The following is a 13,617-nucleotide window of genomic DNA, read 5'->3' on the forward strand; positions in this document are numbered from 1 at the left end:
TTCTTTTCTCTCTTATGAAATATAGTTATCGCATGCTATTCCTGCATCGGAGCAGTGCTGGTGCGTAGTTGGGCATATATATATTCCCATCGTATGCCCTCCCCTTACCAGCCGGCTTCTTTTCTCTTCCTCTTGTGGCATGCTTTCTTTCCATCCGAACCTGTACTTCAGATCGGTTTCAGTGCGGCTGCCTTTCAATAATCAATTATTGGTTAATTGTTGATTATCGGTCAAGTCCATACCGACAGCATGGGTGTTCTCGACAACATTCGCGGTCGCGACACTTCTCAGCTCAACGCTGCTGTGTACCGCTCGGAACCCGCTGATGTTCCCGTTGAGCAGAAATCTCCTGGCCATACCCAAGATATGATTGCAAGCGACTCCGATACCTTGAGTCTGGAGGCTCGAAATGAAAAGGAAGTCCAGCTTAACCCAGACCAAATTACTGCTAATGCAGAGCTTGGTGTCCAAAAGGCCGAAGCTGTCACTCTCGTTTGGAGCAAGAGGACTGTCTATGCAGTTTACGCATGGTGGGTACGGATCTTTTGCTGTGAAGTGAATATACACTAATTTGTCGAAGGATTTGGATCTGCTTCTTCATGCTGGCCTTCCAGTCAGCCGTAGGTAACAACTTGTTTTACACTGCGTATTCCGAGTTCGCTTTAGCCCCCGCCGTATCGACCGCCAGCATCTTAGCCAGCGTCATCGGTGGTGTACTTAAATTGGCTATTGGTAAGACGCTCAACTTGGTGGGCCGTGCTGAAGGGCTCTTATTCTTTGTGGCTGTCTACATTTTGGGCATCATATTGCTTGCCTCGTGCAATGGTCCAGATGCCTATGCAGCTGGTTATGTACTGTACTGGATCGGGTACAACGCCATCTACCTGATCCTCGACGTCTTCATGGCCGATACCTCGGGTTTGCGGAACCGTGCTTTCGCCTTTGGATTCGTCACTACCCCATTTATTTGCACTGCTTTTACTGGCTCATTGGCTGCTCAATCTTTTGTCAGAACGAGCGGGTGGAGATGGGGTTACGGAGCCTTCACCATTATCATGCCTTTCGTATTCATACCTCTGGCGGTTGTGTTTAAATTCTATGAACGCAAAGCTATCAAGCTAGGACTCTTCAAACGGGAATCTAGCGGTCGTACAACGATGCAGTCAATTATTCACTATTTCCATGAGTTTGATAGTAAGTTCGCATATGCCTAGTTTTTGACAACTTATGCTGACATTTTTGTAGTCATCGGCGCGTTCCTGCTCATGGCTGCCTTTGTTCTATTCCTACTCCCATTCAGTTTGCAAACATCCAACCGCATCACTTATGACAGCGCCGCTTTTATTGCCATGGTTGTTATCGGTATTTTGCTATTTCCAGCCTTTGCCATCTGGGAGGCATACTTTGCGCGCACACAATTTATCCAATGGGAACTTTTCAAAAACCGCACTGTTCTTGGTGCTTGTATTTGCGCCGCGACAGTCAATTTTGCCTTCTACTGCTGGGACTTGTACTACTATTACTTCATTATGGTAGTATACAACCTTGATATTTCCCTGACCGGATACATGTCACAGATTTACAATGTCGGGTCCTGCTTCTTTGGCCCGATTTTCGGTATGTACGTTCGATACACCAAGGAATTCAAGTGGTTTTGTTTCTGTTTTGGCATCCCACTTTTGTTTCTGGGAGCCGGATTGATGATTCACTTCCGTGGCCAAGATGGGTCTATCAATTATATCATCATGTGTCAAATCTTCATCGCTTTCGCTGGTGGTACTTTGGTCATTGGTGAAGACATGGCTGTCATGGCAGCCTCTGACCGCCAGAGCTTGCCTATGATGCTTTCTCTCGTCAGCTTGTGTAGTAGCATTGGCAGTTCTATTGGATCCGCCGTATCTACTGCTATCTACTCCCATACATTCCCCCAAGGTCTCCTCCGGGCTCTTCCTGAGGAAGAAAAAGTCAATGCCACGGCTATTTATCTCGGTGGGTATGCAACACAGCTTCTGTACCCTGTTGGAAGCCCAACACGGGATGCAATCAACTATGCCTGGGGTTACAGTCAGAAGTACGGCGCCATTGCCGCAACCTGCGTCACCATTTTGTTGATTCCTGCAATTGGAATGTGGAAGAACTACCGGGTGGACAAGGCCCAGAACAAGGGAACTCTTTTCTAGATTTCATCATCTCTGGAGATTTTGGAGCAAGGCATGTTGCATAGCTTATGCCATATACATATACATATGCTAATTTTAACGCGACCTAGTTGATACTAGACTAATGCGGACGAAATTTGTGTATTATTATGTATTTAATCAAGTACTATACTTATACCAGAATACCGATTGCATACAATTTGCAACAAGACCGTTGGATTAAACTTGACACGAAGGTTCCACCATCGTCTGACATTGGTGTTGCAATAAGCTTCTGGGATGTCTGGACCTCGGTTAGCCCAGCCAACAATATTATACAAGTATTAACTCTAAGAAATCGCACATGATTTAAGTTACTCTACTCTAGGAGCAACCCTAACAATCACCTTCCCTCTAGCCCTGTTCGTCCTCAACCTCTCAAAGGCCTTGACGGCATCATCAAACTCAAACACCGTATCGATAACCGGCTTCACTTTGCCATCCTGCATCAAATCTGCAATCTCTTTCATATCTTCATACCTATTCTTAAAGAAGACGAGTTGATATGGTCGCTGTCCACCACCCAGAATGCGCGGGGTGATCAGCCGTCCTGCAGTCGAGAGATGAGATTCATTCCCAACCTGTGCATATGGTTTGCCTGGAAGCAGGAAATTGTGGCTTTCGCGATACATATCGTCTGGTTTTCCGATCATGTCTAGGGCCAGACTGAATAAAGGCCCTTGTTTTCGCAGATAATCGACAACGTCGACTGTCGTATAATCAAGGACTTCGTCGGCGCCGAGACTTTTGAGCAGCTCAACATTCCGTGTCGAGCACGTAGCTGTTACATGACATCCGTATGCCTTCGCGATCTGAATGGCATATGTGCCCACACCCCCCGAACCACCATTAATAAAAATATGATCCCCAGACTGGACCTGTCCCTTGATAACCTGCAGCGCAGTCTGGCCCGCAATCCCCACAGTCGCGGCATCATCAAGATCCACGCCCTCGGGCACAGGCACAACAAGCCCGGCATCCGCAACCGAATACTCCGCCAACGTGCCATACTGGCGCGGTAAAGGCAAACATCCAAACACTCGCTGCCCAATCCTGACATTCGTCACTTTTGCGCCGGTGGCGACTACAACTCCACTGAAATCCATGCCGGGCGATGCCGGTGATGAGACTACACATTTCCAGAGCAAGGACGGTGCGTCCTCGGGCACTTTGTAGTCTGCTGGGTTCAGAGAGGTGGACGAGATTTTGATGAGGCATTGGTGGGGGCGTAGGGTCTGGCCGGGGCGGTACGCTGTGTCGGACTTGTAGAGGTTTGTTTGGAGACCGCCCGCTGTGCTGGACCAGAGCCAAGCGGTCATGATGGAGGGGATTTGGGAGGTGTTGTCTGTCATGGTGCCACTATCATAGATTGAGTTACCTGGTAGGATGAATTGAATATAGAATTGTAGAGAGTTGAGTCGCTAAATGATGAAGGTAAAGGAAAGGAAATGTCTGATACAGAGGTGAGACTCCAAACCCAAAAGATGGAGACGTGTGCACGGGCCATCTTAGATCGATCGCAAATTGACAAGGGCAAAAGGGCAATCCTGTGACGGTTTGGCCCTTTGGACTATTCATGGTGGAACTGCCTACGATATATAATTGAATTCATTTGTAAATCATACGAGTAGAGCATTCAAAGACTGTCTATCATGCCTCAGGCAGTCAGGAAGGCCACGCGGCATTCATGCAAGAACTGCAGCCTAAAACGGACTAGCGCACGATCAAGGGGACCGAGGCATCGGGAACACAATGACATCACATCGCGAACGAGGCAGCAAGATCTTCCGCCGAACTCCTCTTTTGCCCTCCATTATGGCTGTACATACATAAGATATCTCTGCTCTATCTCTACTAGCATATTCCAGCATATATTCTAGATGTTTTTGTTTTGTTTCGCATGTATTTCCATTGAAGCTCGTCTGTTCTAGTGCATCTGGGACTGACCAGAGACACTCGCAATCGCTAATATGCCTCTAAACACAGCTTGTGTTGGCGCCAGCGTCGCTCCGACGATGCTATCAACGTGGCTCGCTCATGTGAGCTATACCTGCCTTGAATATTAGTCAATTGAAGCAGATCAACTAACTAAGACATGCGATAGTATATCGACAGAAAAACCCGGCACCTCAAACCCACCGCTCACATTTCCTACGACGAAGGTCTCAATATCGTCCGGGCCTTCCTTAAACATGCCGCGCACCACACAGTCGAAGACTTGCAAGCCTTCACCGCCCAAAAGATCCCCTCACCAACGTGGGTCAAGGTTCAGGAACAAGTCATCCCCAGCGAGCACTTAACCAAAGCCGCGGACCATGTAAATGCGCAATTAGGCGAGCGAGGCATAAAGCGCGTTGGTGGTAAGACATGGTGGCAATGGCGTGGTCAGCAGGGTGACCTGAAATGCGAATGGATTGAGATGAAGAGCGATTATAGGGCGAGGAAGCAGGCGAATGCGCATTGTAAGCGGGTGATGTTGTATGTGCATGGTGGTGCGTATTTCTTTGGTAGTTTGGAGACGCATCGGTATCAAATGCAGCGTCATGCGCGGAAGCTGAAGGCTCGTGTTTTTGCTCGGTATGTTTTCTTTGTTATAGATTGATTGATACTAATCTTTACTAACTGGCGTCTAGTAAGTGCTCCCGCTCGAGAGGAAACGGCTTTACCTAATCGTGTTGATAGCTGCATATCGCCTGTCGCCACAATTCCCTTTTCCATGTGGGTTGCATGACTGTCTAGCTGCATATCTTTATCTTTTGACGCTGCAAGACCCAACGGAGATTATCCTGGCTGGCGACTCTGCTGGTGGCGGCATGGTACTTGCGTAAGTTGTCTCAAAATAAATTGCGAACTTCTTGATGTCTGATGTTTCTAGCATGTTGGTTATCCTCCGTGACCAGGGTATCCCACTACCTGCTGGCGCGATTCTGATCTCTCCATGGGCAGACCTGACGCACTCCTTTCCATCCGTTGCAAGGGCTAGCAATTTCGACTACATCCCAGAGTATGGCTTCTTGCATCGTCCGTCACCGAGCTGGCCACCACCAAACTCAGATGATTTGGCGTACATTTATCAGAATGCCCACCAGAAAGAGCCGGGCAATATGGTCAATCGTGTGCAAACAGATGGAATTGGGAAAATGAACAACTACGACGAGCAAACCGCAATTCAAGGATTCACCGTCCGGGAGGAAGACACAGCGGGTGCTACCCATGCATATCCCGGTTTACACAGTGGCATCAGCCAAGTCGGAGCGGCGGATGTAGGAACAGCCCATGCAGACAACATCGTCGTTCCCATGCCAGACAATACTGTCGTCGAGATCAAGGACCAGATTCAGATGTATGCTCCGAACCGGATGGTGTCCCATCCGCTGGTATCTCCGGTCTTGCAACCTACCCTCGGCGGTTTGCCGCCATTGTTGATTCTCACAGGTGGCGGAGAATTACTTCGAGATGAGCAAATCTACCTGGCGCACAAAGCAGCAGATCCACTGGCCTACCTTCCAGCGGATATCTTTCTCGACGAACATGATCCAGACAGAACCTTAATACATAAGTATGGGCCAACGAACGTACAATTACAAGTTTGGGATGATCTATGTCACGTTGCTCCCACATTGAGTTGGACCAGACCTGCAAAGTTCATGTATCGCTCCATTGCGCAGTTTGGTGCATGGGCCCTGGCACACGCTCAACATGCGGAGATCGATATTCCCGAGGATGATGGCTCCTCTAATCCGAGTGAATCAGCTTCGACGTCGGACAATGAAGACAATGAAGAGCCGACAGCATCCGTGGGGAAGGCAGGAGATCCCTTACCCCCTTTCCGAAAACACATTATTCGACAGAGAGTTGACAGACATGGTATGGTATGCCATCTCGACCCCCCTCAATCTTTGCCTGCTCTTCAACACCCGCGTGAAAAAGTCGGCGCCCTGAATCCTGATATCGTCAAGAAATGGATGGGTGCAAAGAAGGCGTGGGACGAGAAATTCGCAAAGGAGAAACTCGCAGTTCAACGTCGTCGAATCAAGGATTTCGAAGCGGGGTATTTCGGGTTTGATGGCGAGCTCCCTCCCGCATGCTCCATGGCTAGTAGACGCATGGAGAAGGACCTGAATGCAGCCAAGATACGCAAGAGTTATGGCATGATGATGTGGTCTCTTCTTGCTAGTAAGCATGACAAGGATATCGTCACGAGAGAGGCAAGGGAAGATACCATTCCGCATATCACCAATAAACCACGGGAAGGTCAGAAGGGTCAGGGAGGTACAGATAGCATTGTGCAAAAGACCAGATCACGACAGGAGGAGAGTATCTCAGCACCAGGTCGTTGCGAATTGTCTCCTTTTCCTGTTGGGGAACGATCTCATAGTCGTTCTCGTAGTCGGTCACGAATTGTGAGTGATGCCGGTCAAGTCAGAGAACATGACACCGATCAATCCGAAAGCACCTCCATTCCTGTCGTACTCGATTCCTCGAGTCAACATCCACGCGGACGCCGAATCGTCTGATAAAACACCAGACAACATGAGCACAATCGCAGTCTTGAATGCTGACGGCGTCCTCACCACCACAAACGCCCCAACACTACAATCAGACGCCAGCACTGTCCCGAAGCCCTGACCACTAGGCGATCAAAATGGCAGCGTCAATGCAACTTTCTGAGACGGCAGACCTCATAACTCAAGCATCACCACGGAGACCGCCGCAGAACTGGGAGTAGATTACTCAAACGCTATCACGATTGATGTTCGATATGTTCCTTACATTCTCAAGGAACATGAGGATGAAAAGCATAACAGACCGAGTACAGTTGGCCAAGTCTTGCCACACGCTGAAGGAGACATTTCTGCAAATGGAATTATCAGCAATGGAGCTGAAATACCTAAAATGAACGGACAACATAAAGATGCGTCGCCATTCCATTCGGAGAAGGAGCAACCTGAAATCTCTGATCGAGATGAGTTTGTGACTGCTGAGGAAATTCGGACTTGAGTTGTACTAAATATATACCGTGATTCTTGGTTACTGGTTTATATTTTTGATTTCTTGATTTTTTTGTTTTTTGGAGTTTTTTTGATTCGATATATATACACGATATCCCATATCGGCCTTTTCTATGTTAAGCGATTTTGATTTGCGTTTTGAAGATTTGGGATACAGTGAAAGTTGCATCAGTTAGCGTTAGGTACCATACAATATATTTTTGATCTATCTATACATAATCTGTGCCTTTATCTCTCTCTTCGTAAATAGTATACACTAGCCAATAACCAGATAAAGCCTGTCAATATAGTACATATGCCATGACCAATCGGTCATTATAATACAGTGATTTTTATAGATTACGCCCATTCTATCCCCACCCCCTTGGCAACCTTCTCCGCTATCCTCATAAACGCTTTCCTCCGCGCACTATTCGGATCCCCTTCTTCCGCAACAACAGTCGGCATCCCCCGATCTGCATCCTCACACACTCTCGCATCAAGAGGTATATCGCCCAAAAACTCAATACCCAGTCTCTGGCACTGCGCCACAACACCACCCGCGGCGTCAGCAGCATGCGAATGTGAATGGGAGAATATCTTCGTCTCATGCCCGCAATTCGGGCACGCAAAGAATGCCATGTTTTGAACCATACCTAGTACGGGTACGTTCATCTTTTGAAACATTCCGAATCCGCGGACTGCGTCGCGAAGGGCGATGTCCTGTGGTGTTGAGACGATCACGGCGCCGTCGAGGATGATTTCTTGGCCGATTGTGAGTTGGACATCGCCTGTTCCGGGCGGGAGGTCGAGGATTAGGATGTCGAGGGGGCCCCAGGATACGGAGTGAAGGAGCTGTTGCATTGCTTTTGTGACCATTAGGCCGCGCCAGCTTATAGGTGTTGTGTCCATAGGTGGAAGAGAGGAAGGGGTGAGTTCGTTATCGGAGGTAGTAGAGGACGAGGCTTGAGGGAGGAGATATCCCATTGACATGGATTTTAGTCCGTAGTTTGTCAAGGGGATGAGGCAATTGTTGCTGTCGAGGCGTGGTTCACCGTGAAGATTTAAAAGAGTGGGTATCGATGGTCCGAAGATGTCGGTGTCGAGGATACCAGTGCGAATACCTCGACGGGCTAGAGCGAGTGCTAAATTCACTGTATAGGAGAAATATGAGCGATCGATCCTGCTGGCTGCCGGAAAGTGCTTACATACCAGCAATTGTTGATTTTCCCACCCCGCCTTTGGCCGAAGACACTGCGACAACTTTTGCGACATCACGGATTCTGCGTTTTTGGGGTAGGCCGCGGCGGCTTTTAAACGTTGGAGGCGTTCCTGATTGTGGTAGTCCCTGCAAACATCGATAGGGTTATTGGGATCTCATAATGAAAGAAGTGGTAATTGATGATGGACTTACTAGAGGATTCTCATGTTGTAGAGCACGGACAGTGGAAAAGAAACGCCGCAGGCACATCTTTCTTCTCTATATTGCAAAAGCTATTAGACAATAAACGTGCGATCTCAAGATCAATAGTCCTGCTACTCATTCAACTCGGCAATCCACTGGACAAATGATTTGAAGTTGTAGTTAAAGATTGAAGCTATGGAAGCTCTTCGTTATCCGGCAGCACTTTCCCTCTGGCTAAAAAGCGGCCCCACTTTTAAATTCTTAGCTCCGCATCTTCAAAAAAGTTTTGATGCAGAAGAAATTTTGACTCGTTCCTCAACTCAACACCTGACCACGAAGTTCATGAATTACAATGGCAGCCAAGAAATCTGGATTTAGAAGTCTTGCAGATCAGCTTGCTGATTTGGAGGATCCTACACCTAAAGGTTCGTTGCGATCGCATTGAAGGGAAAAATGGGTTACATTCGCTAACGATACTTGCGCAGATTTTGACCCCGAAGATGAAGACAATGGACAACAAGGTAGCGAGGATGAATCTGGAGCTGAGGTAGACGAGAATGCTGGACGTGGACACTACGAGAAAGTTGGGTAAGTGTAATATATGATGTCCTTGAATTATAAGGCCGGGCTAACGTAAATGTGCTATCAGCAAGAGCAAACTTAGGAAACCGGAAACAGTTACCCTCGGAAAAGAATATGCAGGATCGCGCGTGAGCAGGGACGCATTAGAGGATGGCAGCGACGATGAAAATCCTTTTGAACGAGGTTCTGATGAGGAGGACGATGAAGACCTTGATGAAGAAGATGACGAGGAAAGAAGGGGATCTGAAGTCGACGAAGAGGAGATGGAGGATGATGATGAGGAGGATGAGGAGGAGGATCTCTCGGAGGACGATGACGAAGATGTCTCGGACGACGGGGAGGCGAACAAGGAGGCCTTGTCTGACGAACGCGCAGAGCTGCGAAGATTAATGGCAACTGACCAGAAATCTGTCGCTGCAACAATATCCCAAGCGGCCAAAGCCGATGCCGCCAAGGGTTTCGCGGTCAAGCAACAACGAGTCGCATTCGATGCTTTGCTGAATGCTAGAATTAAATTACAGAAAGGTTTCACAGCAATCATCAACTCGTCCGATATCTCCTGGGAGACAGCCGAAGAAAATACCGACGCTATAAAATCAGCGGAGTCAGCTGCGTTGGCTTTGTGGTCAACACTGGAAGATCTGCGATTAACTCTTGCGGATGTCCAGACAAAAGAAGGTGCCAAGAAGCGAAAGCGATCAGGCCCAGTCTCGCATGCCACTTCTACTGAGTCACTCTGGCAGCGTATGCAGGATCTAGAAATGGACTCTCAGACCCATCGCCGTGCCATTCTTGAGAAATGGAACCACAAAGTCAGGGGAACGAACGCCAGTCTCCCTAACGCGAGAGGCAAACTTATCGCCAACTCGGAAAACTCCATCACGGCTGTGCTCGACGCTCATGTCGCTACGGAGCTTAGTGAACGATCCACCAAGAAACAACGTACTGCCGAACCATCCGACGCTGTCTACGATGACACATCTTTCTACCAAACCCTCCTACGCGACCTGGTGGAACAGCGAATGTCATCTTCAGACGCCGTCACCAACGGCCTTGATGCTCTACATTTACAAATTCCAACGCATCCCGCTTCGGGTATGCGGAAGGACAAGGTCCGCAAGGATGTCGACACCAAAGCATCCAAGGGCCGTAAAATGCGCTACAATATTCATGAAAAGCTCCAGAATTTCATGGCACCTGAAGATCGCGGTACCTGGACCGACCGAGCACGAGACGAGTTTTTTGCTTCTCTGCTCGGTAAGACTGCTAGTGGGTTGCTCGGAGAAGATGAGGATGAACAAATGAATGGAGCTGCGTCGGAGGATGAGGATCTAGAAGAGGGTGGCTTGAAGTTGTTTAGAAGCTGAGGGAGGATGTTGTGCATACTAGGCGTTTGATTAGGCAAAATTCAACATATTTTGATGTACTTCTAAATATACTCCGATAATCACGTAGCAAGGCTGAGAAATATCATTCAAGTGTAGCTGGAGCGCGGGTGATGAATGGGTTGCGACCACAGCATCGGCAGTACCACCCCTGCTGCCCTCGCAGCTTCATTAGATTAATGTGCTTGCTTAAGCAGCTCTTTGTAATTAATTCATTTAGTAGTGAAAATGATAATCATTTTTGTTCTTCAAAAAAGAAGAAATGGTCAAACGAATGGCTGGGCGGCGGCAACAACAAGGTTCCGTATTGGGCTAGCGCGTCTTATTTCCTGACTCTCTCTCGCCGCCATCAAATTCATCAAACTAAGCAAACTTCGTCCATCAAGAAGAACGATTCTGTCCCTCATCCTTCCCCTTACGGCCTCGCTCATTCATTCCTCCTCTCTCATACCCCTCATTCCAACTCGCTCTATCATACTTTTGGCTGTTGACCACAAGACCAGCACATAGCTCTCTCACCTTTTGCCTTAAATCTCACTCATGGCTTCAGTAAGTTGTTGTTCTGAGCTCCGCAAAACCCCCTTGGACCTGTCCATGAACGCATTGCGCCGTGTCTGAGAGGCAGATTCACAGCTTTACCTTGGATTTTCTCTTTTCTCTTTTCTTTTAATAGTTTGCTGATGGTTTACTTATTTCTCTACGTTAGCCCCGCCCTCCTCACAACTTCGGTATTTCGAGTCCTCTTCCCAACGGTGCGGCGCCCAGTGGCCCCGTCCCAGGCGCAACCCCCCTTCTCCCAAATAATGGCAGAATCATCCAGAACGGTCCTGTGAGGGTTCTCTGTGTTGCGGATGTTCGAGGTATGATTCATTTGTGGATAGCTGGAGCTTGGGCGAATGTCGTGGAGCTAGCTAGCTATGACGAAGTTATCAACAGTGAAGCGTGCTGACGTCGTTGTCATCCAGGAAACTTGAAATCTCTAAACGAGCTCGCCAAGCAAGCCAACGCCGATCATATCATTCATACTGGCGATTTTGGATTCTACGATGACACATCGCTGGAGAGAATTGCTGACAAGTGAGTTGGAAACGCTTGGTGTTTGACGCAGCTCTATTTGCTAACGCTTCTCGCTTCGCATAACAGGACCTTGAAACATGTCGTTCAGTACTCTCCTCTCCTGCCTGACCACGTGAAGCGCTCCATTTCACAGATTCCTCCACAGCAGCCCGTTAAGGCTCGTTTCACCGCCGACCAACTGCCTCTTTCCGAACTCCCCCAGCTCTTGGACAAGCGACTCACCCTTGAAGTGCCTGTTTATACTGTGTGGGGTGCTTGTGAGGATGTCAGAGTTTTGGAAAAGTTCCGCTCCGGCGAATATAAAGTCGACAACCTTCACATTATCGACGAAGCCAACTCTAGACTTCTCGATATTGGCGGCATTAGGCTTCGTTTGTTGGGTCTTGGCGGTGCTGTCGTCATGCACAAACTGTTTGACAACGGGGAGGGCAAGACAACTATTGCTGGTGGCCAGGGAACCATGTGGACTACTTTGCTACAAATGGGCGAGCTCGTCGACACCGCCAACCGTGTCTACGATCCCTCCGAAACCCGTGTCTTCGTTACCCATGCTTCCCCTGCCCGTGAGGGCATGTTGAACCAGCTTTCAGTTACCTTGAAGGCCGACTTTTCGATATCCGCTGGTCTCCACTTCCGATATGGCTCTTCTTATAACGAATTCTCTGTCAATCCTACCCTCGACCATTATCGTGGCAAGCTCGCAGCATCCAAAGCATCATTCAACGATGTTTGGGATACTGTCCGCAGCGAGGTCGAGTCGGCTATCTCCTCTAACGAAGCTCAGAAAACGCTTTTGGAAAATGCACTTGACATTGTCGAAAAGATGCCTTCTGTGGCCAATGGTGGAAACCCATTCGGTGGCCCCGTCGCTGCCGCCAACGCTGGAGGACAGGTGGATGAGAGTGCCTTTAAGAACATGTGGAACTTTAACTTGGCTGATGCTGCTTTTGGTTACCTTGTACTTGAAATCGACAACGGTAGAATCGGTACTGAAATGCGCGCGCAGGGATTCAACTTCTCTCACAGGACAGGCAAGCCAGGCGTAGCAGCTCCTGCTGCCACTCAGCTCGGCGGTGGACCCGGTGCTCCTCAGTTCAGCCAAGCTCCTCCTGCCGGTCGCCCTGCACCATTCCAGGCTGCTCAAGCCAAGCCTCAAGCTCCTCCGGCCACCACAGTTTCTCCAGCTCCCATCATCCCTAAACCCGCTACTCCTCAACCTACCGCCACAGAGAAGGAGACCAACGGCAACAAGGAAGCCGAAAAGACTTCAGAATCCCCGGCACTCAAGGGAGAGAAGAAACACAGCAACGGATTGTTTATCTCCAACGTTGAAAACGAACAGGCAGCACGTGATCTATTCCCAGATGAGGACCAAGGTAAAATCGTCAAGGTTGAGAAATGGGGCAAGTTTGGTCATGTCGTAACCTTTGGTACACCCGAAGAGGCCAAGGCAGCACTCGACCGACAGCCTCTTGACCACAAGAAACCCACACCCCAAGGCCAACCCCGCAAGCCCAACGTCAAGTTCTTCGAGGACCGCGGCTCTCGCCGTGAAGGAAATGCAGGCACATGGCAAGCTAGCTCTCGCGGTGGTGCCTCTGCACCAACCCGCGGCGGCTACCAGAGCGGTGCTAGCGACAGCGAAACTGGACGGGGCCGCGGAGGCTTTGGCCGTGGGCGTGGAGGTCGCGGATCTGATCGTGGAGGACGAGGTCGTGGACGCGGTGGATTCAGCAGGTCCGGCGATTCGCCTGCCACCGACAAGCCTGCAGCAGCTTCTACCGGCGGCGAGTCTTGAATGTAATTCAACGAAACCCTCTTCTATCTCGTGACGACATGCTTTTTCTCTTTTATCTTTTACCTTTTACCCTTCGTGCTGTGTTTCCTTCCATACCTTTCCTCCTTTTCAGTTTCCATTAGAAAAATGTCCAATAATTTTTTTTTACTGATTCCCCCCTTTTCCTCCCATCCTCCGTCTC

At 49.0% G+C, this 13,617-nt stretch overlaps 6 protein-coding genes across 6 annotated transcripts; 4 read left to right on the plus strand and 2 right to left on the minus strand.

Moving 5' to 3' along the window:
• Positions 1-249: 249 nt before the first annotated feature.
• On the plus strand, positions 250-2,180 carry EYB26_002468 (uncharacterized protein; the record flags this gene model as incomplete). Its single annotated transcript, XM_054261773.1, has 3 exons — positions 250-530; positions 581-1,194; positions 1,246-2,180. 3 exons carry the CDS (start codon positions 250-252, stop codon positions 2,178-2,180), a joined length of 1,830 nt encoding a protein of 609 aa, XP_054117748.1.
• A 332-nt stretch (positions 2,181-2,512) lies between these two features.
• Positions 2,513-3,550, minus strand: EYB26_002469 (uncharacterized protein; the record flags this gene model as incomplete). The annotated part of the gene is made up of 1 exon (XM_054261774.1): positions 2,513-3,550. The coding sequence occupies one exon, from the start codon at positions 3,548-3,550 to the stop codon at positions 2,513-2,515; it is 1,038 nt and encodes a 345-aa protein (XP_054117749.1).
• Positions 3,551-4,168: 618 nt separating this feature from the next.
• Positions 4,169-6,715, plus strand: EYB26_002470 (uncharacterized protein; the record flags this gene model as incomplete). The annotated part of the gene is made up of 5 exons (XM_054261775.1): positions 4,169-4,237; positions 4,303-4,660; positions 4,881-4,916; positions 4,968-5,022; positions 5,074-6,715. The coding sequence occupies 5 exons, from the start codon at positions 4,169-4,171 to the stop codon at positions 6,713-6,715; spliced, it is 2,160 nt and encodes a 719-aa protein (XP_054117750.1).
• Positions 6,716-7,549: 834 nt separating this feature from the next.
• Positions 7,550-8,660, minus strand: EYB26_002471 (uncharacterized protein; the record flags this gene model as incomplete). The annotated part of the gene is made up of 3 exons (XM_054261776.1): positions 7,550-8,343; positions 8,402-8,537; positions 8,604-8,660. 3 exons carry the CDS (start codon positions 8,658-8,660, stop codon positions 7,550-7,552), a joined length of 987 nt encoding a protein of 328 aa, XP_054117751.1.
• Positions 8,661-8,946: 286 nt separating this feature from the next.
• Positions 8,947-10,543, plus strand: EYB26_002472 (uncharacterized protein; the record flags this gene model as incomplete). Its single annotated transcript, XM_054261777.1, has 3 exons — positions 8,947-9,019; positions 9,080-9,182; positions 9,244-10,543. The coding sequence occupies 3 exons, from the start codon at positions 8,947-8,949 to the stop codon at positions 10,541-10,543; spliced, it is 1,476 nt and encodes a 491-aa protein (XP_054117752.1).
• A 558-nt stretch (positions 10,544-11,101) lies between these two features.
• EYB26_002473 (uncharacterized protein) lies at positions 11,102-13,436 on the plus strand (the record flags this gene model as incomplete). Its single annotated transcript, XM_054261778.1, has 4 exons — positions 11,102-11,110; positions 11,268-11,421; positions 11,527-11,638; positions 11,705-13,436. The coding sequence occupies 4 exons, from the start codon at positions 11,102-11,104 to the stop codon at positions 13,434-13,436; spliced, it is 2,007 nt and encodes a 668-aa protein (XP_054117753.1).
• Between the last annotated feature and the right edge of the window lie 181 nt (positions 13,437-13,617).

The sequence above is a fragment of the Talaromyces marneffei genome, chromosome 2 (genome assembly GCF_009556855.1).
Source record: "Talaromyces marneffei chromosome 2, complete sequence".
Classification (NCBI taxonomy): Eukaryota; Fungi; Ascomycota; class Eurotiomycetes; order Eurotiales; family Trichocomaceae; genus Talaromyces; species Talaromyces marneffei.